Source organism: Theropithecus gelada, chromosome 4, assembly GCF_003255815.1.
Source record: "Theropithecus gelada isolate Dixy chromosome 4, Tgel_1.0, whole genome shotgun sequence".
NCBI classification, from domain to species: Eukaryota; Metazoa; Chordata; class Mammalia; order Primates; family Cercopithecidae; genus Theropithecus; species Theropithecus gelada.
The window spans coordinates 105,734,399-105,754,766 of NC_037671.1; the positions used below are offsets into that span (position 1 = coordinate 105,734,399).

General features: G+C 40.1%; 1 protein-coding gene across 1 annotated transcript in view; it reads left to right on the forward strand.

Moving 5' to 3' along the window:
- The window catches only part of CRYBG1 (crystallin beta-gamma domain containing 1), a 58,180-nt gene that overhangs the window by 28,876 nt on the left and 8,936 nt on the right, over positions 1 to 20,368 (forward strand). The window contains exons 8-18 of the mRNA XM_025383864.1: positions 795 to 830; positions 2,239 to 2,396; positions 3,424 to 3,550; positions 3,641 to 3,786; positions 10,313 to 10,439; positions 10,645 to 10,677; positions 11,911 to 12,023; positions 14,217 to 14,346; positions 17,283 to 17,422; positions 19,667 to 19,790; positions 20,209 to 20,367. Coding sequence (XP_025239649.1) covers positions 795 to 830; positions 2,239 to 2,396; positions 3,424 to 3,550; positions 3,641 to 3,786; positions 10,313 to 10,439; positions 10,645 to 10,677; positions 11,911 to 12,023; positions 14,217 to 14,346; positions 17,283 to 17,422; positions 19,667 to 19,790; positions 20,209 to 20,367 — 1,293 coding nt within the window. The remainder of the gene's footprint in view (positions 1 to 794; positions 831 to 2,238; positions 2,397 to 3,423; positions 3,551 to 3,640; positions 3,787 to 10,312; positions 10,440 to 10,644; positions 10,678 to 11,910; positions 12,024 to 14,216; positions 14,347 to 17,282; positions 17,423 to 19,666; positions 19,791 to 20,208; position 20,368) is intronic.

Genomic DNA, 20,368 nt, shown 5'->3' on the forward strand with positions numbered 1-20,368 from the left:
ACTTTTTTCAAAAGCTATTGAAGATACTAATTTTGAAAAAATCCAACTTTCCCATTGCTGATTTAAACTCTTGACATATTTAATATTTTTGTGCAATATCTTTTTAATGTAACATCATTTCTTGGATTTTAGTGAGTTTGTTTTTAAAAAGCTTTTTATTTTATAACAACCCCCCATAGACTCATCCTTTGGGATGTGTTAAATTTTATTTAACAGTTTATCTAGTTATTCCATGAGTCCTTCAGATCTTATTATGTGAACTTCAACACGTAATAGTTTCGTAAGCCCTGGTTGCAAAATCAAATACCTGCAGGCGCCAGGCAGAAAATACAAATGGCTGAGAGTTGAACCGAAGGGAATGGTAGAGACGGCAACCCCGTGCCTGTTCCCAGCTGAAGGGTGATCCTAGGGCAGGATCGTTAAATGCAGAAGCCGAAGACAGCGGCCTGGGAGAATCTGGGTCCAGAGATGTCAGCCCTTGGAACTGCTTTTTCAAGAGAAGTATGGATTTTTATGAGAAATTTTCCAAGTTAGGAAAACTTACTAGGTCAAAAAACACTCCTACAATGCAGACCAGCTTATAGACTGCCTGTGCGAGGCTCCGTTCGAGCCTGCCTTCCTCGTGTGTTCATCTCTATTGTTGGTCATTTTAAAACTATCTCATGTAAGTTAAAACAAACTGGAACGTAGTCACACTGAAATTCAATGGCTTACTATAAACTGCTATGGCTAATATAAAATGGTAATGTTTCAGTGAAAAACTCTTTTTCTTACCATGTTATTGTTTTTTTCAGGGTGGCCGTAAAGTTGAATTCCCTACAGATCCAAAGGTAAAAATGTATATTAATTATTTAAACAGATACACACACATATATATATACTTAATGTTATTCCCACTTCATCTCTATGAAGATATCGCTTATGTGACTTCTCATATTAAACCTCTATCACACATAAATGCAGCCAAAGGAAGCTGCCAGCTTACACGTGCCATCCTTCAGGGTGGAAGATGATGCTAATGGCACCGGTTACACTAAGAGTACCTTTAGCCATGGCTCAAAAGGGTCATTGTTATATGAAGTTAACCGTTTGCAGTTGTATTTACTAATTGTAGGGCTTCTTGCTGCTTGCCAGTTAGCCAGGAAAAAAACTTTTTCAAGACAAACTTTCCCTACTCTAAAATACCCTTTCTGCTATTCCCAATTCCCACATCGATGCCACACACTATAAATTTTTTCAATTTTCAATTTTAACACTACTTTAGAATCCTCTGATTCCTTCCATGTGGTTCGAAATGTCAGTTATATATATACATAATATATGTGTGTGGGGGGTATATATTTATTTTATTTATATATATTTTTTATTTATATATATATATATATATATATATATGTATGATTTTAAAACTGTTTGGAACCATGGCTTTGGGCTATACCACATTAGGAAAAAAAAAAGAGTCTGATTTTTTTTCTTTTTACTATTTTATCAGATGCCGTTATTTATGGTTTTTTTTTCTGGAGACCAGGCCTTGCTGTGTCACCCAGGCTGGTGTACAGTGGCACCATCATGGCTCACTGCAGTCTCGATTTCTCCAGCTCAAGCCATCCTATTGCCTCAGCCTCCTGAATAGCTGGGACTATAGGCATGTACCACCACACCCAACTTTTTCTCTTTTTAGTAGAGATGAGGTTTCGCCATATTGCCCAGGTTGGTCTCAAACTCCTGAGCTCAAGTGATCCTCCTGCCTTGGCCTCCCAAAGTGCTGGAATTACTGGTGTGAGCCACTGTGCGTGGCCTAGTTAATGTTGTAAAATATGATTAGAATATTTTATTTTATTTTATTGAGACAGAGTCTCACTCTGTTGCCCAGGCTGGAGTGCAGTGACGCAATCTTGGCTCACTTAACCCTCTGCCTCCTGGGTTCAAGCAGTTCTCCTGCCTCAGCTTCCTGAGTAGCTGAGATTACAGGCGTGCATCACTATGCCCAGCTAATTTTTGTATTTTTAGTAGAGATGGCGTTTCACCATGTTGACCAGGCTGGTCTCGAACTCCTGAGCTCAAGTGGTCCACCTACCTCAGCCTCCCAAAGTGCTGGGATAACAGGCGTGAGCCACCATGCCTAGCCAGAAAATTTTAATTTGTGTTTCAGGACTTAGTGATATTAAATGACTGATTTAATGTTAAGCTGTTGAGATACTTCTTACAAATTACTGGTATATCTCATTTCTGTTGTAGGTAGTTGTTTATGAAAAGCCTTTCTTTGAAGGAAAATGTATGGAACTAGAAACAGAGATGTGTAGTTTTGTCATGGAGGGAGGTGAAACAGAAGAGGTGACTGGAGGCGATCATTTGCCACTTACGTCAGTGGGGTCTGTGAAAGTTCTAAGAGGCATGTAAGTACATGGGTGACTTGTTAGGATTTCTTTTTTTTTCCTAAATATTAAGTAATAAATGTGTCCTTTCCCCCCTAAAAACAACATTCCTGATTCTGTAGTGTGGTGAATTTTGACAGGTATGTCCACATTCTCCTCAGCCTATAGTGATTGGATTTAAGAAAGCAGTTTGAGGCGGGGCATGGTGACTTACACCTGTAATCCCAACACTTTGGGAGGCTGAGGTGGGCAGATCACCTGAGGTCAGGAGTTCAAGACCAGCCTGACCAACATGGAGAAACCCCGTGTCTACTAAAAATACAAAATTAGCTGAGCGTGGTGGCGCATGCCTGTGATCCCAGCTACTTGGGAGGCTGAGGCAGGAGAATCGCTTGAACCCAGGAGGCAGAGGCTGCTATGAGCCAAGATCGCACCATTGTACTCCAGCCTGGGCAACAAGAACAAAACTCCATCTCAAAAAAAAAAAAAAAAAAGCAGTTTGAGGGACCATTGTGGGGTCAGTCCACCAAGCAAGGCTGATACATTGGCCTATTCAAGTTGATCAAATCTACAACCTTGCTTATTAGAATTATGCTCCAAGCTATTGAAGGGTTTGACAGTTTACTTTCTAATTTTTGTATTTTTGCATTTTATAGATCTTACACCTTTCCCATAGAAGTGCACACTAAAATTGCTCTTGTAAATCGCTAACTATTCATAATATTTTTGTTACTATTTGAAGTGAGTTTATCCAGTTTTGCTTGCTGAGGTTCTTTTGAGTCAGCCCTTATTAAACACACACACATACACACCACTCACACACACACCCCCCTTCCCTTTTTTATACAACTCTGATGTATGTCTCTTAGGTTATTTTCTTGGGGCCATTCTGTTATTCTCCTAAATTTTAAAGAATTCCAATGATAATAAAGCAGAAGTTCATGTCTAGCTTTCTAACTATTTGTATTTTTCAGTGAAATTGATACGTACCTTGAAAAAATGTGAACATGTCTGAAAATGACTACTCCTCATGTTCTTTGTGTTGCAGTTGGGTTGCGTATGAGAAGCCTGGATTTACAGGTCATCAGTATTTGCTAGAAGAAGGAGAATACAGGGACTGGAAAGCCTGGGGAGGTTACAATGGAGAGCTTCAGTCTTTACGACCTATATTAGGTGTAAGTAAAGGACAAGCTAATGGCTAATACTTGGTCGTCTTTGGATAATAAATGGCTAGTTTTTGAATTTTGAATTTTTTTTCTCAATAGGATTTTTCAAATGCTCACATGATAATGTACAGTGAAAAAAACTTTGGATCCAAAGGTTCCAGTATTGATGTATTGGGAATTGTTGCTAATTTAAAGGAGACTGGATATGGAGTGAAGACACAGTCTATTAATGTACTAAGTGGAGTGTAAGTGAAATAATCCAACTGGAATTTTAAACATGGGTTTTATCTTGGTTTGTTTTAAACTGGTAAGAGTCTATGACAGAGTAGGCACTCAATACACAAATATCTCAACAGCTGAACATTAAATCAGTCATGTAATGGTTGCTGTCATGATATTTTAGTTAACTCTCTTTAAAAATCTTTCTCATACTGTCTCTTCATTTTACGTTTGGGGTAGGCTTTGGGTATCATGATAGAAATCTACAGATCTGCTTCCCTTGTCATTTGGCATGGAAAGATCGTGAATTTTTTAAACGATGGAGATCAAATAATAATAATAATAGTAGTCTAACATAAACCTGAGACTGGGTCAAAGTCCCATTAGATTTTCCTGTGGTCCTACACCTGTTCCAGTGTATTTCTTCACTATTAGTTTGACATAAAAATAATTGTTCTATGTATGTGGAGTTAGCAGTTGACTGTTTTATTAGTGGTAAAGCAAGTTTTTATTGAAAGATGTTTAGTCAAGATTATCTGGGATGAAGTGATTGCAAACCAAGCTAAATTGGCTCAAGGGATGAAAATGGAACTTACTGGCTTCAGTAACTAAAAATGTCCTGGAGAAGATTTTGCTTCAGGCATGGCTGGATGCAGGGGATCAAACACTGTTATCAGAACTTGGTCTCTGTGTCTTGACTGGGCTTTTTTCTGTGTTAACTTGACTTTAGGTAGGCCCTTTGCATCTGGTTGCCTACGGCCACATCTGGCTTTTGTTCTCCTAACTCTTTTTTTTTTTTTTTGAGGCAGGATTTCACTCTGTCACCCAGGCTGGAGTGCAGTGGCAACATCTCAGCTCACTGCAACCTCTGCCTCCTGGGCTTAAGCAATTCTCCTGCTTCAGCCTCCCAAGTAGTTGGGACCACAGATGCACGCCACCAGGCCTGGCTAATTTTTGTTTTTTTTTTTTTTTTAGAGACAGGGTTTTGCCATGTTGCCCAGGCTGGTCTCAAACTCCTGAGCTCAGGTGATTTACCCGTCTTGGCCTCCCAAAGTGCTGGGATTACCATGCCTGGCCCCAGCTCATTTCTTGCAGTGGAAAGAACTTCTCTTTTCCTCACAAGTTCCATGTTTGACTTTGCTTTTCTAGGCTTGGGTCATGTGCATATGCCTGAACCAATCACTGTAGCCGCAGAGATGGTCACGTCTGGGCTATGTGTCCATCTCCAGAGCTGAGATGTAGGGTCTATCCCATAGAAGCCACTTAGATATGATTATCAGAACTTCCCCAGGGACAGAAGTTCCTCAAAGACATCAGAAAGAGTGGGGAGATAGATGCCAGATGGGCAAAAACAGCAGATGGCTGTTACAGGGAGTTACATAATTATTCTTATAATCCAGGCTAATGTCTATTCTAATTTGTTATAAGTGAGAGTATTCTTAAATAGTTATATGAAATACTGTGACATTGGTTATGTTGAAAGTGTTTGGTGTTAGGTTTTTGTTGTCATAGTGACATAAACTATTTGAATCATCCTAGCCTCAACCCCATTGTATCTCATGGGGCCTCCCACAATAGCCCTGGATATTTGAAATGTGTGTACAACGTACTAAAAGTTGATGAACATGGTTAATGTTTACTCTTAGTAAACAGAGTGAAAAAAAACCTTGTTTACCAAGTTCTTGTCTAGGCTGTTGCATGTGGGGGCACTGTGGCAGAGTATCAGTGATCTGATTTCTGGGTATTCCATTCTTAGCAGGAAATGCCTACTCTTGGGTCCTGTTCTGGAGCCCTAACATTTTAGAATCAGTAGCCTGTTTACAAAAGCCAGAAGTCATCTGAAATACATGGTACAAGTTATCTGAAGTATTGCTGGGGCTCTGCAGTATTTTAGATTGCCTTTAAAGCTAATTATTTAGGAGGAAAACATAGTGACCAACTTAGTCTGGTGAAACAGTTGTACATTTTGATATTCACCAGTTGTGCTGGTTCTATTAGTCAGAGCCCAGTCATCCACCCTGGCAGAGGAAGCAAAAGGATGCTGGCTAGAATGAATTCCCTCAGGCATTTTGTAGATGATGCTGTTAACACAGGTAGAATTATTGTGCCTTGAGCCAATCTCCTTTCCTTTTTACCCAGGCCTTGCTTACTTGAAATCAGTTTCCTTTATAAAGTGCTGCTATTATATGTTTCTATTTTTAGTCATTTCTAATTGCATTTCCTGGCTTAAGCTTTTTTTTTCCATCTGTAGCAGTTAAGTTTTGGTAGAAAGGGGAAGTTGAAGGGAGGTACATACACATACGTGGACACACACACACACACCCCCCACTTCCTTTGAAATTCTTTGCATATGGAAGGGCTTTTGTATTTACCAGAGTCAGCTGCTTCCTCATATTTTGTTCGATTTGTCATTTGACAAGTATTTATTGAGGTCTATTATGTGCAAAGCATTGTATTATGTCCTCAAAGAAGTTGCAGTATTTATGTAAAACATAATTATTGCTACAAAAGACGTACACATTAAATGCTCTGGGAATCCACAGCAGACAGAGATTAATTTCCAGTCTGGACACAGGGAAGGAAGACTTTGCGGAGGAGATGGCATTGGAGTTAGGCCTGTGGGATAGGATAGGAAGGCTGAGATGAGCCAAGATGTTGGAGTAGGACTACCTATTCACTTCTAACAGTTTCAAAGGAAAATTATTGTATTTTAATGGCTTTATTTTTATTGGCAATTAAGTATTTTAGCTTGTTCTTTATTTCTTAGTATGGCACACATTGTCAGAAAAAAACTCTTCTGAAGCTCTTGTTCCATGAAAGTATCTCCCAGGAGGGTCACCATCACATGGGTAATACATCCCCTGGGTCGTAAACTCATTAGCCCTGAAACAGGAAACAGCCTTCAGGAAGGATGCCCATGAAACCGGCAAGTGAGGTTTTTAGGAACTGCATTTGATTTCTTACTGGAAATGTTGAAAGAAACTCCCTGCTTATCAGTTTCTAGTTCTATGCCATATTGTTGCCCAGAGAGTGGAACCTGGGCTAGTTTTTTAAAACGAGGAGCAAAATGAAATATTTCTAGTATTCAGATAAAAACGAAAAGTGTTGTTGTTTTAAATTCTCTCTCCTTCGGCCTTTCACGGAAGGGCAGGTTTACCCTGCTGCCCTTATCTTCTGAGCAATTATTCCACCAGGCCGAGACCTGCTAGTACTTGTGTACATGCCTTTCCCCCATCTCCCCACCAGTCTTTACACAGAGGAGTGTTGATTCATGTGTACAGAATACATCCGGACAAGGACAGTGAGGGATTTTCTTAAGAGCCCCAAGTGTAAGTTGTAGGTAGACTTTCGGATCACAGAGCAGAGAATCTCAGATCTGTGTTTTGCGGTTTCTCCCCTCGCCCAGTGCCCCCGTGTTCATGGGTGATTGATTCATCAGGTATCTTGGAGGGAAAACAACACTACTGTCAGTTCAAGTAACATCTTAATACATTGTTTTCTGGCTTCAGCTTCAGTGAATTAGAGATAGGCTTAGCTGGGTGTTGGGTATTTACTTACAAGTAGTTTAGCTGCATAGGAAAACACAGTACCCATACTTGTTCGTAAAAAGAACAGAGTATTGGCTAAAGCTGCTTCCAGGGCTTGCTCAGTCTCTGCCTTCTCTCCTTGGCATTCAGCCTCCCTCCTCACTGTCTTTTTTCCCTCCAAACCTTGAAGTCAAACAGAAAGGCCTTTAACCCTCTGGTCTCTCTGCTTGTTACCGACCCAGAGCCCTGCTGAGAACGCTTTTTTCGATGTGACTCTTCTTCTTTAATTGTTCGTTGTTGTTTTTTTAAATCCTAGCGTTTGTAAGGTAGATTTTCTTGATGTGCAGACATTCCTCCCACATAGCAGTGCTCCCTGCTCAGGCTTTGCTGTTGCTTCCCTTCATGCTGGGGGTAAAGCCTGAGGCCCTGTGGGCGGAGGCAGCACATGCGGGTACCCGTGTGCTGTACAGCATCACCTGGTCAGCCCGGGGACCTTGGCCCACTCCCCTACTGACACTTGAAAATATGAACTTTCACAAAGGTTAAATGAATTCTTCAAAGTTGTCTGAAAGTTAATGTCATGACCACAGGTGGAGCCAGGTCTCCTATCTCCTCACTTCTTAATGATCAGGAATAGGTTTTTAGGCCCGGAACTGTGCTCACGCCGGTAATCCTAGAACTTTAGGAGGATGAGGCAGGTGGATCACTTGAAGTCAGGAGTTTGAGACCAGCCTGGCCAACATGGTGAAATCCTGACTCTACTAAAAAAATAAAAAATAATAATTAAAAAAGGATAGTTTTTAAAAATTGCTAGTGAGGTTCTGAAATCGGGGGGTGGTAGGGGACTGTACTTCCTGAAAGACTGAGTGATACGTACAGCAGCTTCTCCATTTGGATGGCCGGGACTGAGTGCACAGCTGTTGGTTATCATTAGCTCCTTCTCACTGGAGATCTTGGCAGTGTTCTTTTTTTCCTTGATGGCTGTTCATATTCTAGGAATGACTGTACTTGAGTTTTTGTTTAAATCAGCCCTTTGGATAGTAAATTCGTAATCTGCCCTAATTAGAAAGTGTGTGGACTGTTTTAGACATGGTTTTCTAGAACAGTAAATGAAAGGGAACTTTCCAGGGCACATGGCAGGTTGGGTCACAAAGCAAGGAGAGCCTGGTGAGCCTCAGGATAGGTAGGTTCTGTCACATTCTGGCCAACAGTCGATGGTGTCACCCTGGACAAGTCATTTCCCACTTAAAACAATTACCAACACATAATTCCATGTGATGCTTCTTACCCATCTGTGGGCTTTGGAGGACAGAGATTTTGTCTTTTTCATCTTTGTATGTCTAGTGCCAGTCTAGTTCCTGGCAGCTGGTGCATGAATTAACTTCCCTGTGTCTTAGGTTTTTCCCATCTGTAAAATGGGAACACCAATACCTCCCTAGAAGATTAAATGTGATAACAGATGTGGAAACATTTTGCAAAGTTCTGATCACTCTACATAATACCTACATAGATATTATTCCTTTAAGCTTTGAGAGCATCCTGAGAGTGATGAATTAATTGAGGAGATACTTGATGTCTTTAATATAACAGTATTAAGTATCTCTTTAATATAACAGAACTGAAAAACCTTTTCCTTTCAAAGACTTTATCTTTGGATAGGAAATAGCATCATTAAATTGGTTTTGTTGATTTTCCTCTGGGTGTAGATCACTTAGAAATAAAAAACATTCCAAAAGAGATTTATTTTTAGTATTTCTGTGAGTTTGCTCAATTTTATTTAATTATTACATATTTATGTGATGTTGGAAACACTGTTGGAAACAATATTTTAGTTCTGTTCTGCATTTTTTAAAGCATTTCTTCTGTTAACTTCTTTTTCAGTGTGGTTTGTTGTGTAATACATACAGCTTCCTAAGATCTTTCTGCAAAAATATTTTAAGGTTGAGGATGAAAGGATTTATTGATTGTTTATTAAAAGAACTGGTTCTTCTTTAAAGTCCTATGTGTTTTGTTTCCTCAGAATACAATTAGAAAAAAAGCACAGAGAAGTATTGCCTTCGTAGCTTTCTGAAGGAATAGCATTGGATAAGTGAGGACACTCAAAAGTTCATGTCAAGATACTCTTACGCTTACCATTTCTTTTGCATTAAATTTTTTTCATCTGTTATTTTAGATTCAGGGGGTACATGTGCAGGTTTGTTACATGGGTATATTGCATGATTTGCCGAAGTTTGGGGTACGGTTGAACCTGTCACCCAGGTAGTGAGCATAGTATGCAATAGGTAGTTTTTCAAACCCCCCTCCCTCCCACCCCTTTTGTAGTCCCCAGTGCCTATTTGTTTTTTTTCATCTTTATGTCCATGCATAACCAATGTTTAGGTCCCATTTATGGGCAAGAACATGCTCATAAGTATATGTTCTTGCTCATAAGTATTTGGTATTTGGTTTTCTGTTTGCGTTAATTCGCTTAGGATAGTGGCCTCCAGCTGCATTCAGGTTGCTGCAAAGGACTTGATTTCATTCTTTTTTATGGTCGTATAGTATTCCATGGTTTATATGAACCACATTTTCTTTACCCAATCCACCATTGATCAATGAACACCTAGGTTGATTCCACATCTTGATATTGTGAATAGTGCGGCAGTAAACAAGACACGTGCAAGTATCTTTTTGGTAGAATAATTCATTTTCCCCAGGTATATACTCAGTAATGGGATTGCTGGGTGGAATACTAGTTCTATCTTTAGTTCTTTGAGAAATCTTCAAACTGCTTTCCACAGCAGCTAAACTAATTTCCATTCCCACCAGCAGTGTATAAGCGTTTCCTTTTCTCCGCTGACTTACCATTTTGATTTGTCCTGTAGACAAACCCATCTGCTTCTAAAGGTTAATGGAGAATCAGAAAAATTAAAATTTCAATTAGCAGAACAAATGAAAGTTTCTATATGATACATTGTTATTGCAATATGTGATTGTTTTATATGTAAAATATGAACTCTAACAAGTTATTGTTTTTGTTTCTTAGATGGGTAGCCTATGAAAATCCTGACTTCACAGGAGAACAGTATATACTGGATAAAGGATTTTATTCCAGTTTTGAGGACTGGGGAGGCAAAAATTGTAAGATCTCTTCTGTTCAACCTATATGTTTGGTAAGGAGTTATATTTTTGCATGAGAATATTTAACTGAATTCTGGATTTCCTTAATGTGTGTTACTGGTTCATGTAATAATAATTGCTGTGGAAAATATTCTGAGTTTATTTTTAGCAGTAATTGCTAATAATCTAGAAGAAAAAAACTTTTTCAATGTCTTTGTTCTATTCATTTCCTTTTCTTCTTCCTTTAAAAATTTTTAGGATTCTTTCACGGGCCCAAGGAGACGAAATCAGGTAACTTTAAAAATATTCTTTTATATTAATATATGAGGGGCCTTCCACTGAAAAACTGAACTTATGTTTAAAATGTCAGACATTTGGGACTGGGTATGGTGGCTCACGCCTGTAATCCCAGCATTTTGGGAGGCCAAGGTGGGCAGATCACTTGAGTTCAGGAGTTCAAGAGCAGCCTGACCAACATGGGGAAACCCTGTCTCTAGTAAAAAGACAAAAACTAGTGGGCATGGTGGCTTCTGTCTATAAGCTCAGCGACTCATGAGGCTGAAGCAGGAGAATTGCTTGAACCCCAGGAGGCAGATGTTGGAGTGAGCCGAGATCGCGCCACTGCACTCTAGCCTGGGTGACACAGAGAAACTCTGTCTCAAAAAAAAAAAAAAGAAAATCAGACATTTGGGACATTTTGTTAGTTTTACCCATTTTTATGCCTGAAACCATAATTGTATTTAAAAAATAAGATTTAAGTTTACTTTAATGGTTAATTGACAGTACTGACCCATGTCTAAATACTTCTTATAAAATGCTCTTATCGTATAAAGCTGAATTTTGTATCATTACATTGACTGAGAGTGTACATTAATACATTGAAATTAATATTTCAAACAATAGCATCTAGTTATTGTGATGGTAAAATGAATTTTCATATTTGCTGTGTCGGCACTAGACATTTTATATGGTCTCGCTCAAGCTTTCTGAATGCTGATTCTTAGCATCAACTGGAGTGTACATTTGTTATTTAGGCCTTTTAATGGAAGTGTTCACAGAGCCATAATTATAGAGGAACAAACACCACTATAGCCTCCTTTATTGGCATTTACAGGATTCTGATAAGTCAGCAAGTATCTTCCATTGAGAAGGAAGGAAACTACACTGTGTCTTTCCAAAATACTGTTTGTTGTTACTGTTAGAACTGATGAACAATGACTTCCGGCCACAATAAAGCTTTGAAATGCCCCACAGCTTCACAACAGGGTGTTCTATAGAAAGTTACCTCTGTTGTTGCATTTTACTTTGATGTCTCTGAATTAAATAAATAGTCATGAATGGTGCAGCTAACATGTTTCTAATTGATCATGAATATAGACATGGAAAATTAAAGGATTTATAAAATTCATACCAGTTTACTGTAACAGAAGTTAACAGGTCATGTTTGGGTCATCATTTCAAAGGCTAAATTAGTTAATGTGTTTATGAAAATAATTTTTTGTGTTTCTGTTTACTTTTTCAAAGATTCACTTGTTTTCAGAACCACAGTTTCAAGGTCACAGTCAAAGTTTTGAAGAAACAACAAGTCAAATTGATGATTCATTTTCTACCAAGTCTTGCAGAGTTTCAGGAGGCAGGTAAGTAAAACAATGGCCTGGCAGAGCTGAATCACTGCAGTAAAACAGAATTCACACATCAGCAAGTATTTAGTGATGCCTGCTAGGTGCTTGGCACTATGTGAAACCACCATCTTAGTCCAATGGCGTGCTTCGCGACATCTGAGTACCAGATGCCAGAGGACACGGGCTTCTGGGCTGGTTGGAGAAGCTGAAGATCATCTCATTGTGTAATGGAATTCAGAGCAGGTTCTTTACTCTGTATGCCTTTCCATCATCTAGAAAGGGAGAGTTGGGCTCTAGTTAATCCACGGTACCTCCCAAGGAGGATTGTTTTTCCAGGTAGGTAAGGACAGGATCCGCACTCTGCATTAACAGGAAGGTGGAAAGTGCATGCTGGAGTGGAGCCGGTGGACATGCGGATCAGGGAGCCACTAGTCCTGCTTGCTGGGAGGGCTTTGTACTGGGAGGAGAAGCAAAGCTGAGCACACTGAGTTTAGGTGGCTTCCATGGGAAACACAAGACGCAGGGCAAAGGCAGTGGGCTCAAAGTGCCATGCTGAAACAATCCATGTACAAAAGCTTCATAGGGAGGGGAGAGCCCAAGGTCAGGGAAACTCAGTCAGGAAAGCCTTGGAGCAATCTGTGCAAGAGGTGTTGAGGATGTAAGTCTCTTAATAATAGTAGTAATAGTGCCTTTAATCATGTGGTTCTTTATGGTTGAAACAATGCTATCCTATCCTTTAGTATTGCACAGCAGAAAAGCACTGACTTTGCATTCAAATACATAGACGGAGGCCGGGCGCAGCAGCTCACGCCTATAATCCCAACACTTAGGGCCGAGGCAGGCAGATCACTTGAGGTCAGGAGATCGAGACCAGCCTGGCCATCATGGGGAAACCCCATCTCTACTAAAAATACAAAAATTAGAGGGCTGTGATGACACACCTGTAATCCCAGCTACTTGGGAGGCTGAGGCAGGAGAAATGCTTGAACCCAGGAGGCGGAGATTGCAGTAAGCTGAGATCACACCACTGCACTCTAGCCTGGGCAACAGAGCAAGACTCTGTCTCAGGAAAAAAAAAAAAAAACCACACACACACATAGATGGACAGTAACGCTTCCTAGTTTGTTGGACATAGTGCTACCACGTCCCTGCTCCTCTTTATCCCCTGCCTGTTTCATTTATTACCACCAGTCCTGTGCACGTTGAAAATTACCTGTCTCAGCTCACTAGAGTATTAATTTCAGGAGAGCAGGGACTTTGGTTCTCTGCTGTATCCCCAGCAATAGAAAAGTACCTGGCACACAATCCTCAAAAGGCATTTGTTGGGTTAACAACAACAAGGCCAGGTGTGGTGGTTCACACCTGTAATCCCAGCACTTTGGGAGGCTGAGGCGGGCAGATCATGAGGTCAGGAGTTCGAGACCAGCCTAGCCAATATGGTGAAACCCTGTCTCTACTAAAACTACAAAAATTAGCTGGGTGTGGTGGCACACACCTGTAGTCCCAGCTACTCAGGAGGATGAGGCAGAAGAATCACTTGAACTGGGAGGCGGGGGTTGCAGTAAGCCGAGGTCACGCCACTGCACTCCAGCCTGGGTGACAGAGCGAGATTCCGTCCCCCTAGCCTCCAAGAAAAAGAAAAGAAAAAGAAAAAAACCCACAAACTTCTAGGGAAGCATGGCAAATCACCATTTTATGAATTATGTTGATACCAGAGAGGCTAAGTGACTTAAGTCACTATAGTATTTTGACTCCTGGCCCAGTGCAGAGGTATTAGAAATGAGGATAGAGGAGTGTGTGAGAAATTTTGGAAGGAAATCAATAGACCAAATCAATAGACCTTGGTGATTAACTAGTCACGAAGCTTGAAGAAGGATTATTCAAAGAGGACTTGAGGGCTTGAAGCTCCACTGGCTGGGCAAAAGGTGGCATCCATGAGAAGTGCAAGGAAGGCTGGAGGCTGGGAAAGTCAGAAAGAACATGGAGAAAGAAGTTTATTTCCCAAATGCAAAGTTAACTGTCTTATGAATATTAATTTGCCACAAGCAGAAATGCAATAAATATATCCAAATATTTTTGAAGAAAGAACTCTGTTTGCCACAAGCATTGTGTTTATTTTATAGCAGGCTGCCTCTAAAAATCAGACTTCTTGAATAGGAGTACTGAAGTTGCATACTCTGTGCATGTGTGTGGTTTTTCCCATTGTAGCTGGGTTGTATATGATGGAGAAAATTTCACTGGTAATCAATACGTGTTGGAGGAAGGCCATTATCCTTGTCTGTCTGCAATGGGATGCCCGCCTGGAGCAACTTTCAAGTCTCTTCGTTTTATAGATGTTGTAAGTATATCATTGTGAATAGTGTTGCAGAAATGTATGCCTCACATAGCTGATGATCAGAGCGAGGTAACCAGCAGGTAGAACCTGCTCTTAAAGTAAGTTAAGGGCTTGGAGGTGGAACTGTCCGTTTGCCTCTGTGTACATCTAGTTTATTGATTCTAACTGGTACACATTTTCCACCACCCTGTTGTACTCACTTAATCCTCATATGCATATCCCTATGGACCTGTGTGGGAGTCTCTTGGGACTATGTCTTAGGAGTAGAATTACTGGATTTCACATGTAAGAACAGGCAGTTTCATTCAGCACTGCCAGGTCCCACCACTTGAGACTCCCACCAGCAGTCCATGTGGGTTCCTGCTTCCCACATTGTTGCCATTACTGAATATTCTGTCGTTCTAATTTTTGTCAACTTGATAGAATGAGCAGAAAGCATTATGTTGTGGTTGGGTTAATTTGTATTTCACTATTAGTGAGGCTGGTATCTCTCATTTATAATTTGCATTTTCTATTCAGCTAATTGTGTATTGTATCCTTTGCAATTTGGCTTCCTCTATCTTTGGTTGTTATTGTTGAAGAAATTTCTTATAGGTTTTTAGTCTATTATTCTGTATTTTAGAGATTTGCAATCAAATGACTTCTCCCAGTTTGTCACTATGTGCTAATCCAGATTATAGTGCCCTCTTTTGGACAGAAATCTTTCAGTTTGATGTAGCTGAAGCAATATTCGATAGAACAAAACTGCAAGATCATGTTCAAATATTAAAGTCTGGAAGTATCTGTAGTTTCTGAAATTTTTATTCGTTTTTGGTAACTGCTTTCTCATAAAAAGCTTTAAACACACGTAGTCGGTCCTTTTAGTTTGAAAGGTAGGAAGAACATATGTGAGCTGGTTTTCATCTCATCCCTGCCTGCCTGTTTAAATAGCAAAAATGCTGCTGAGACATGAAAATAGTAGCAGTGAAACATGAAATGAGGTAGTAAGATTCATTAGCTTACAAGTAATGAAATAAGACTTGGATTGTTATTCTGCCTAGAATTCTAAAAGCTACCTACAAGTATATATTTGAAAATGTCAATGTCTTCCCTCAACCAGAACTTGGCATATATGCTCACAACACTCTGAGGCTATAGATGACATCTTTTTATGTTTTAATTGTGAGGAAATGAATGTTTTACCCATATGAAGACTACATATCTTTGTGACTTAATAGTTCAAAATTATTTAATTGCTTTTTAATACTAAAGTGTTAGAACATTTTTGGGCATGCCATCTCAAAAGTGCAATCAAAGTGCAAAGTAGTAATACTACTATAATTTTTGTCTTCTTTCCTCCGTGTATGTTTTATATAAACTAATTCCTAGACCATACAAACTACTTCTACACACTAACATGCTCTGTTTACTGATAGACAAAATCTTTTTTACAAGTCAGGACACATCCACACAAATGAAGCAGTAAGGTACTACACCCTTTCCACACACTTTAAGCAGGATAGGGAAAAAATTGTAATCCCACATGCTTTTTTTTTTTTTTGAAATGGAGTCTCACCCAGTTGCCCAGGCTGGAGTGCAGTGGCGTGATCTTGACTCACTGCAGCCTCCACCTCCTGGGGTCAAGTGATTCTCTAGTCTCTCACTCAGCCTCCCAAGTAGCTGGGATTACAAGCATGCACCACCACGCTCGGCTAATTTTATTGTTGTTGTTGTTTTGTGGGTTTTTTTGTATTTTTAGTAGAGATGGGGTTTCGCCCTATTGGCCAGGCTAATCTCAAACTCCTGACCTCAAGTGATCCGCCCACCGCGGCTTCCCAAAGTGCTGGTATGACAGGCATAAGCCACCGTGCCTGGCCTCCCACATGCTTTTTAATGCATCATTTATGATCTTAGCAGTATTATCATTACAGATTAATGTAGAGTCAAAAGTGTCTATAATTTGAAAAAAACAGGCATAAGCTGCCAACTTTTCATTTTGCTGAAAATCCATGAATGTTTGTGCTGTTGTCTTCTTTAAAATGATTGACAGTTTGAACATAGAGCTTCCATCCTGTTGTTTTTTTCCCTCCTCCTGACAATGATTCCTACAGGAAAGTTTGGGAGCATGAGTACACAGATCATTATCTTATTGATGAACTGAAAAAAAAAAAGACATTTGAAAATACATACAAGAGGAAGGTCCCCTGATCAGGCAATACCACCGTACACTAAGCGACTAAACATCAGATGCCACAGCCCTCTGACCCTCAACATTTATGTCCATGACCTTCCAGCCCCTCCTTGTCCCAGTGAAAATGGCTAAGTCAAAAATAAATGCCAGCCGGGCGCGGTGGCTCATGCCTGTAATCCCAGCACTTTGGGAGGCCGAGGCGGGCGGATCACAAGGTCAGGAGATCGAGACCACGGTGAAAGCCCATCTCTACTAAAAATACAAAAAATTAGCCGGGCGCAGTAGTGGGCGCCTGTAGTCCCAGCTACTTGGGAGGCTGAGGCAGGAGAATGGCGTGAACCCGGGAGGCGAAGCTTGCAGTGAGCCGAGATCGCACCACTGCACTCCAGCCTGGGCGACACAACGAGACTCCGTCTCAAAAAATAAATAAATAAATAAATAAATAAATAAATAAATAAATAAAATAAATGCCATCAGAAGTGTTGATCTTCCCAGCAATACCCATTTCTCTGTGCCTGGAATTTGTTTTCCTGGTTTACGAACTGTTTATATTTACCTGCCTTCCTATGCAATGGGAAAACTAACTGTCCCTCTGTGCTCCCTCTAGCTTGGAGGATACAAACATCCGGGCCCCCTGGGAAAAGGAGTTGATGGAAAGGCCAAATCTGGCAGATTTTTTGTGCTTTGTCCTTGTAACAAGATGATTTTCACATAAGTTTGGATTATTAACAAAGATGAATAACAGAACATTGTTTTTGTTCCTCAACAGGAATTTTCTGAACCAACCATTATTCTCTTTGAAAGAGAAGACTTCAAAGGAAAAAAGATTGAACTTAATGCAGAAACCATTAATCTCCGATCCCTGGGATTCAACACGCAAATACGCTCTGTTCAGGTTATTGGTGGCATGTGAGTTACCTACTCGTTGACTCAATAAAATAGATCATTTTAAAAATCAAGTTTGGGCTGGGTACAGTGGCTCACGCCTGTACTCCCAACACTTTAGGAGGCCGAGGTAGAAGGATCATTTGAATCCAGGGGTTCAAGAAAAGCCTGGACAACAAAGTGAGACCCCATCTCTACCAAAAATTTAAAAATTAGCCAGGTGTGGTGGCACATGCCTGTGGTCCCAGCTACACAGGAGGCTGAGGCCGAAGGATCACTTGAGCACAGTAGGTTGAGGCTGCAGTGAGCCGTGTTCACGCCACTGTACTCCAGTCTGAGTGACAGAGCAAGACCTCATATTAAAAAAAAAAAAAAAAAAAAAATCAGAGTTCTGCCTCTCTTATATTACATTTCTCTTACTTTCTGTAAGGGTTAATAATAATGCACCTTTCTAGAACACTTTTCCACTGGGAAAAGTGTAAAGCATCTTTTATTTCATTATCCAGATTTTTAGTTTATTTAAGGTAAGGACTTTGTCTTTAACACCTCTCATAGTCTAGCAAGTAAGAAAGAGCTGACTTTTCTTATCCCTTTAAAAAAAAGCAAGTCCTCTGATTTTGGAGCTCAGGGCTGAGATTTTCGTTAGCTGGGAATGACTGGCAGATGTTCTACAAATGATTAAAGGTCAACTTGGAAAGATTTTTTTTCCCTCAACTTTGAATACTTTTGAAAAATATAAAAATGAATGAGTATCAATGTAATATATGTTTTTAAGGAAGTATTTTTCTTTTATTCACAAAAACAATAGGTATGGTCTACCTGTGTACAACAGATGTTGGGGTGGACTACATCTACTTAAAAAATAATCAGGCCGGGCTGGGCGCAGTGGCTCCTGCCTGTAATCCCAGCACTTTGGGAAGCTGAGGCAGGTGGATCACCTGAGGTCAGGAGTTCAGGACCAGCCTGGCCAACATGGTGAAACCCCATCTCTACTAAAAAATACAAAAATTAGCCAGGTGTGGTGGTGGGCTCCTGTAACCCCAGCTACTCAGGAGGCTGAGGCAGGAGAATCACTTGAACCCGGGAGGTGGAGGTTGCAGTGAGCTGAGATCACATCAGTGCACTCCAGCCTGGGCAACAAGAGTGAAACTCCATCTAAGAAAAAAATTTTTTTAAATCACAGAAGCTGGGCGCAGTGTGTAACCCCAGCACTTTGGGAGGTCAAGGCGGGCAGATCACTGGAACCCAGCAGCTCCAGACAAGCCTGGGCAACATGTTGAAACCCTGACTTTACTAAAAACACAAAAATTAGCCGGGTGTGGTAGTGTGCGCCTGTAGTCCCAGCTGCTCAGGAGGCTGAGGTGGGAGATCACTTGAGTCTGGGAAGTTGAGACTGCAGTGAGCTGTAATCGTGCCACTGCCCTTCAGCCTGGGCAACAGAGTGAGACCTACCTGAAAAAAAAAATTATAGAATATTAGGGTGGTAGAATTACAGGTGATTTTTTTGCAGCAGGTTTGAATATTTTGTTTTTATGATAAGATGACTAAAATGATAAAATTTTATCCAGGATTTAAGTTCCTGGATTAAAAGTAGAGTGCATTCTTCCTTGATGTAATATGCAAGAGAGGAGGGCGCTGGGCTGCTTCCACGCCGGTCTGCACTTGAACCCATACTTCCTCAGGTGTGCAGCAGCAGCATCTGAGCAGAAGGGAACTGAGTATCTTAGCAGTTTTTTAGATTTAACAAAGATTACTCTCATTGCAGACAAAACTTATTATTTAACCCTATTTAGCACCTACTAAGAGCTTTGGAAATATTAACTACTTAAACAACTTAAAGATCCATTATTACAACTGAAGCTATTTTATAAATAGTTCCCAGGAATAACTGAGGAATCCACTAAAAGACAATATTTCATTGCTTTATGGAGGAAACAACTTACCTATTTCTTTTCAAGAATGGAACTTTTTGGCATAAGTACTCACATAGCAAAATTTTGCTATTTGTCAAGAAATTACTTAAGTGTTAACTTACCTATTTCTTTTCAAGAATGGAACTTTTTGGCATAAGTACTCACATAGCAAAATTTTGCTATTTGTCAAGAAATTACTTAAGTGTTCTAGAAAAGATCTTCATTTTTCCCCCAATGTATGTTAAAAGTATATAGTTCAGTCTAGAAATGGAAAGCATTCTAAAAATAAATGTAATTGGGGTCCACTGTCAAATGAAAATTGCCACTTACTGTGGTTATTTGCTTTTGTTTTCAGATGGGTTACTTATGAATATGGCAATTACAGAGGGCGACAGTTCCTATTGTCACCCGCAGAAGTACCTAATTGGTATGAATTCAGTGGCTGTCGCCAAATAGGTTCTCTACGACCTTTTGCTCAGGTATTTTCTTCTTCTCCATGCTCTGTATAGACTCTTCTCTGAAATTTCTTTTTTGTAAATGCAATCCAACTTTTTATCCAATTTTTTAATTCACAGTTTATAATTGGCCTCACCCCATAAACTCCTTCCCCGCCCCAATAATCTGGGCTCAGTTTCTGGTGCTAAGAGGTGTGGCTGCTTCAGAATGCCATAAAACTGAACATCAAAGGCAGTTATCCACAGGCAGGCACCCTGCCTCGGGCACTTTGACATTTTTGTCAAACTCTTCTCATTGAGAAAATCTAAAACCTCTGAGACTCTGGAGTATAGTAATTACCCTTAATCCATAAACACTTTGGATTCTTCCTGATATTAATGCTTGTTCAGTGCTTCCAGCAGCACATCTTGTATGACGACTGCTGGGGTTTTTGTCTTCTAGAAGCGAATTTATTTCAGACTTCGAAACAAAGCAACAGGGTTATTCATGTCAACCAATGGAAACTTAGAGGATCTGAAGCTTCTGAGGATACAGGTCATGGAGGATGTTGGGGCCGATGATCAGATTTGGATCTATCAAGAAGGATGCATCAAATGCAGGG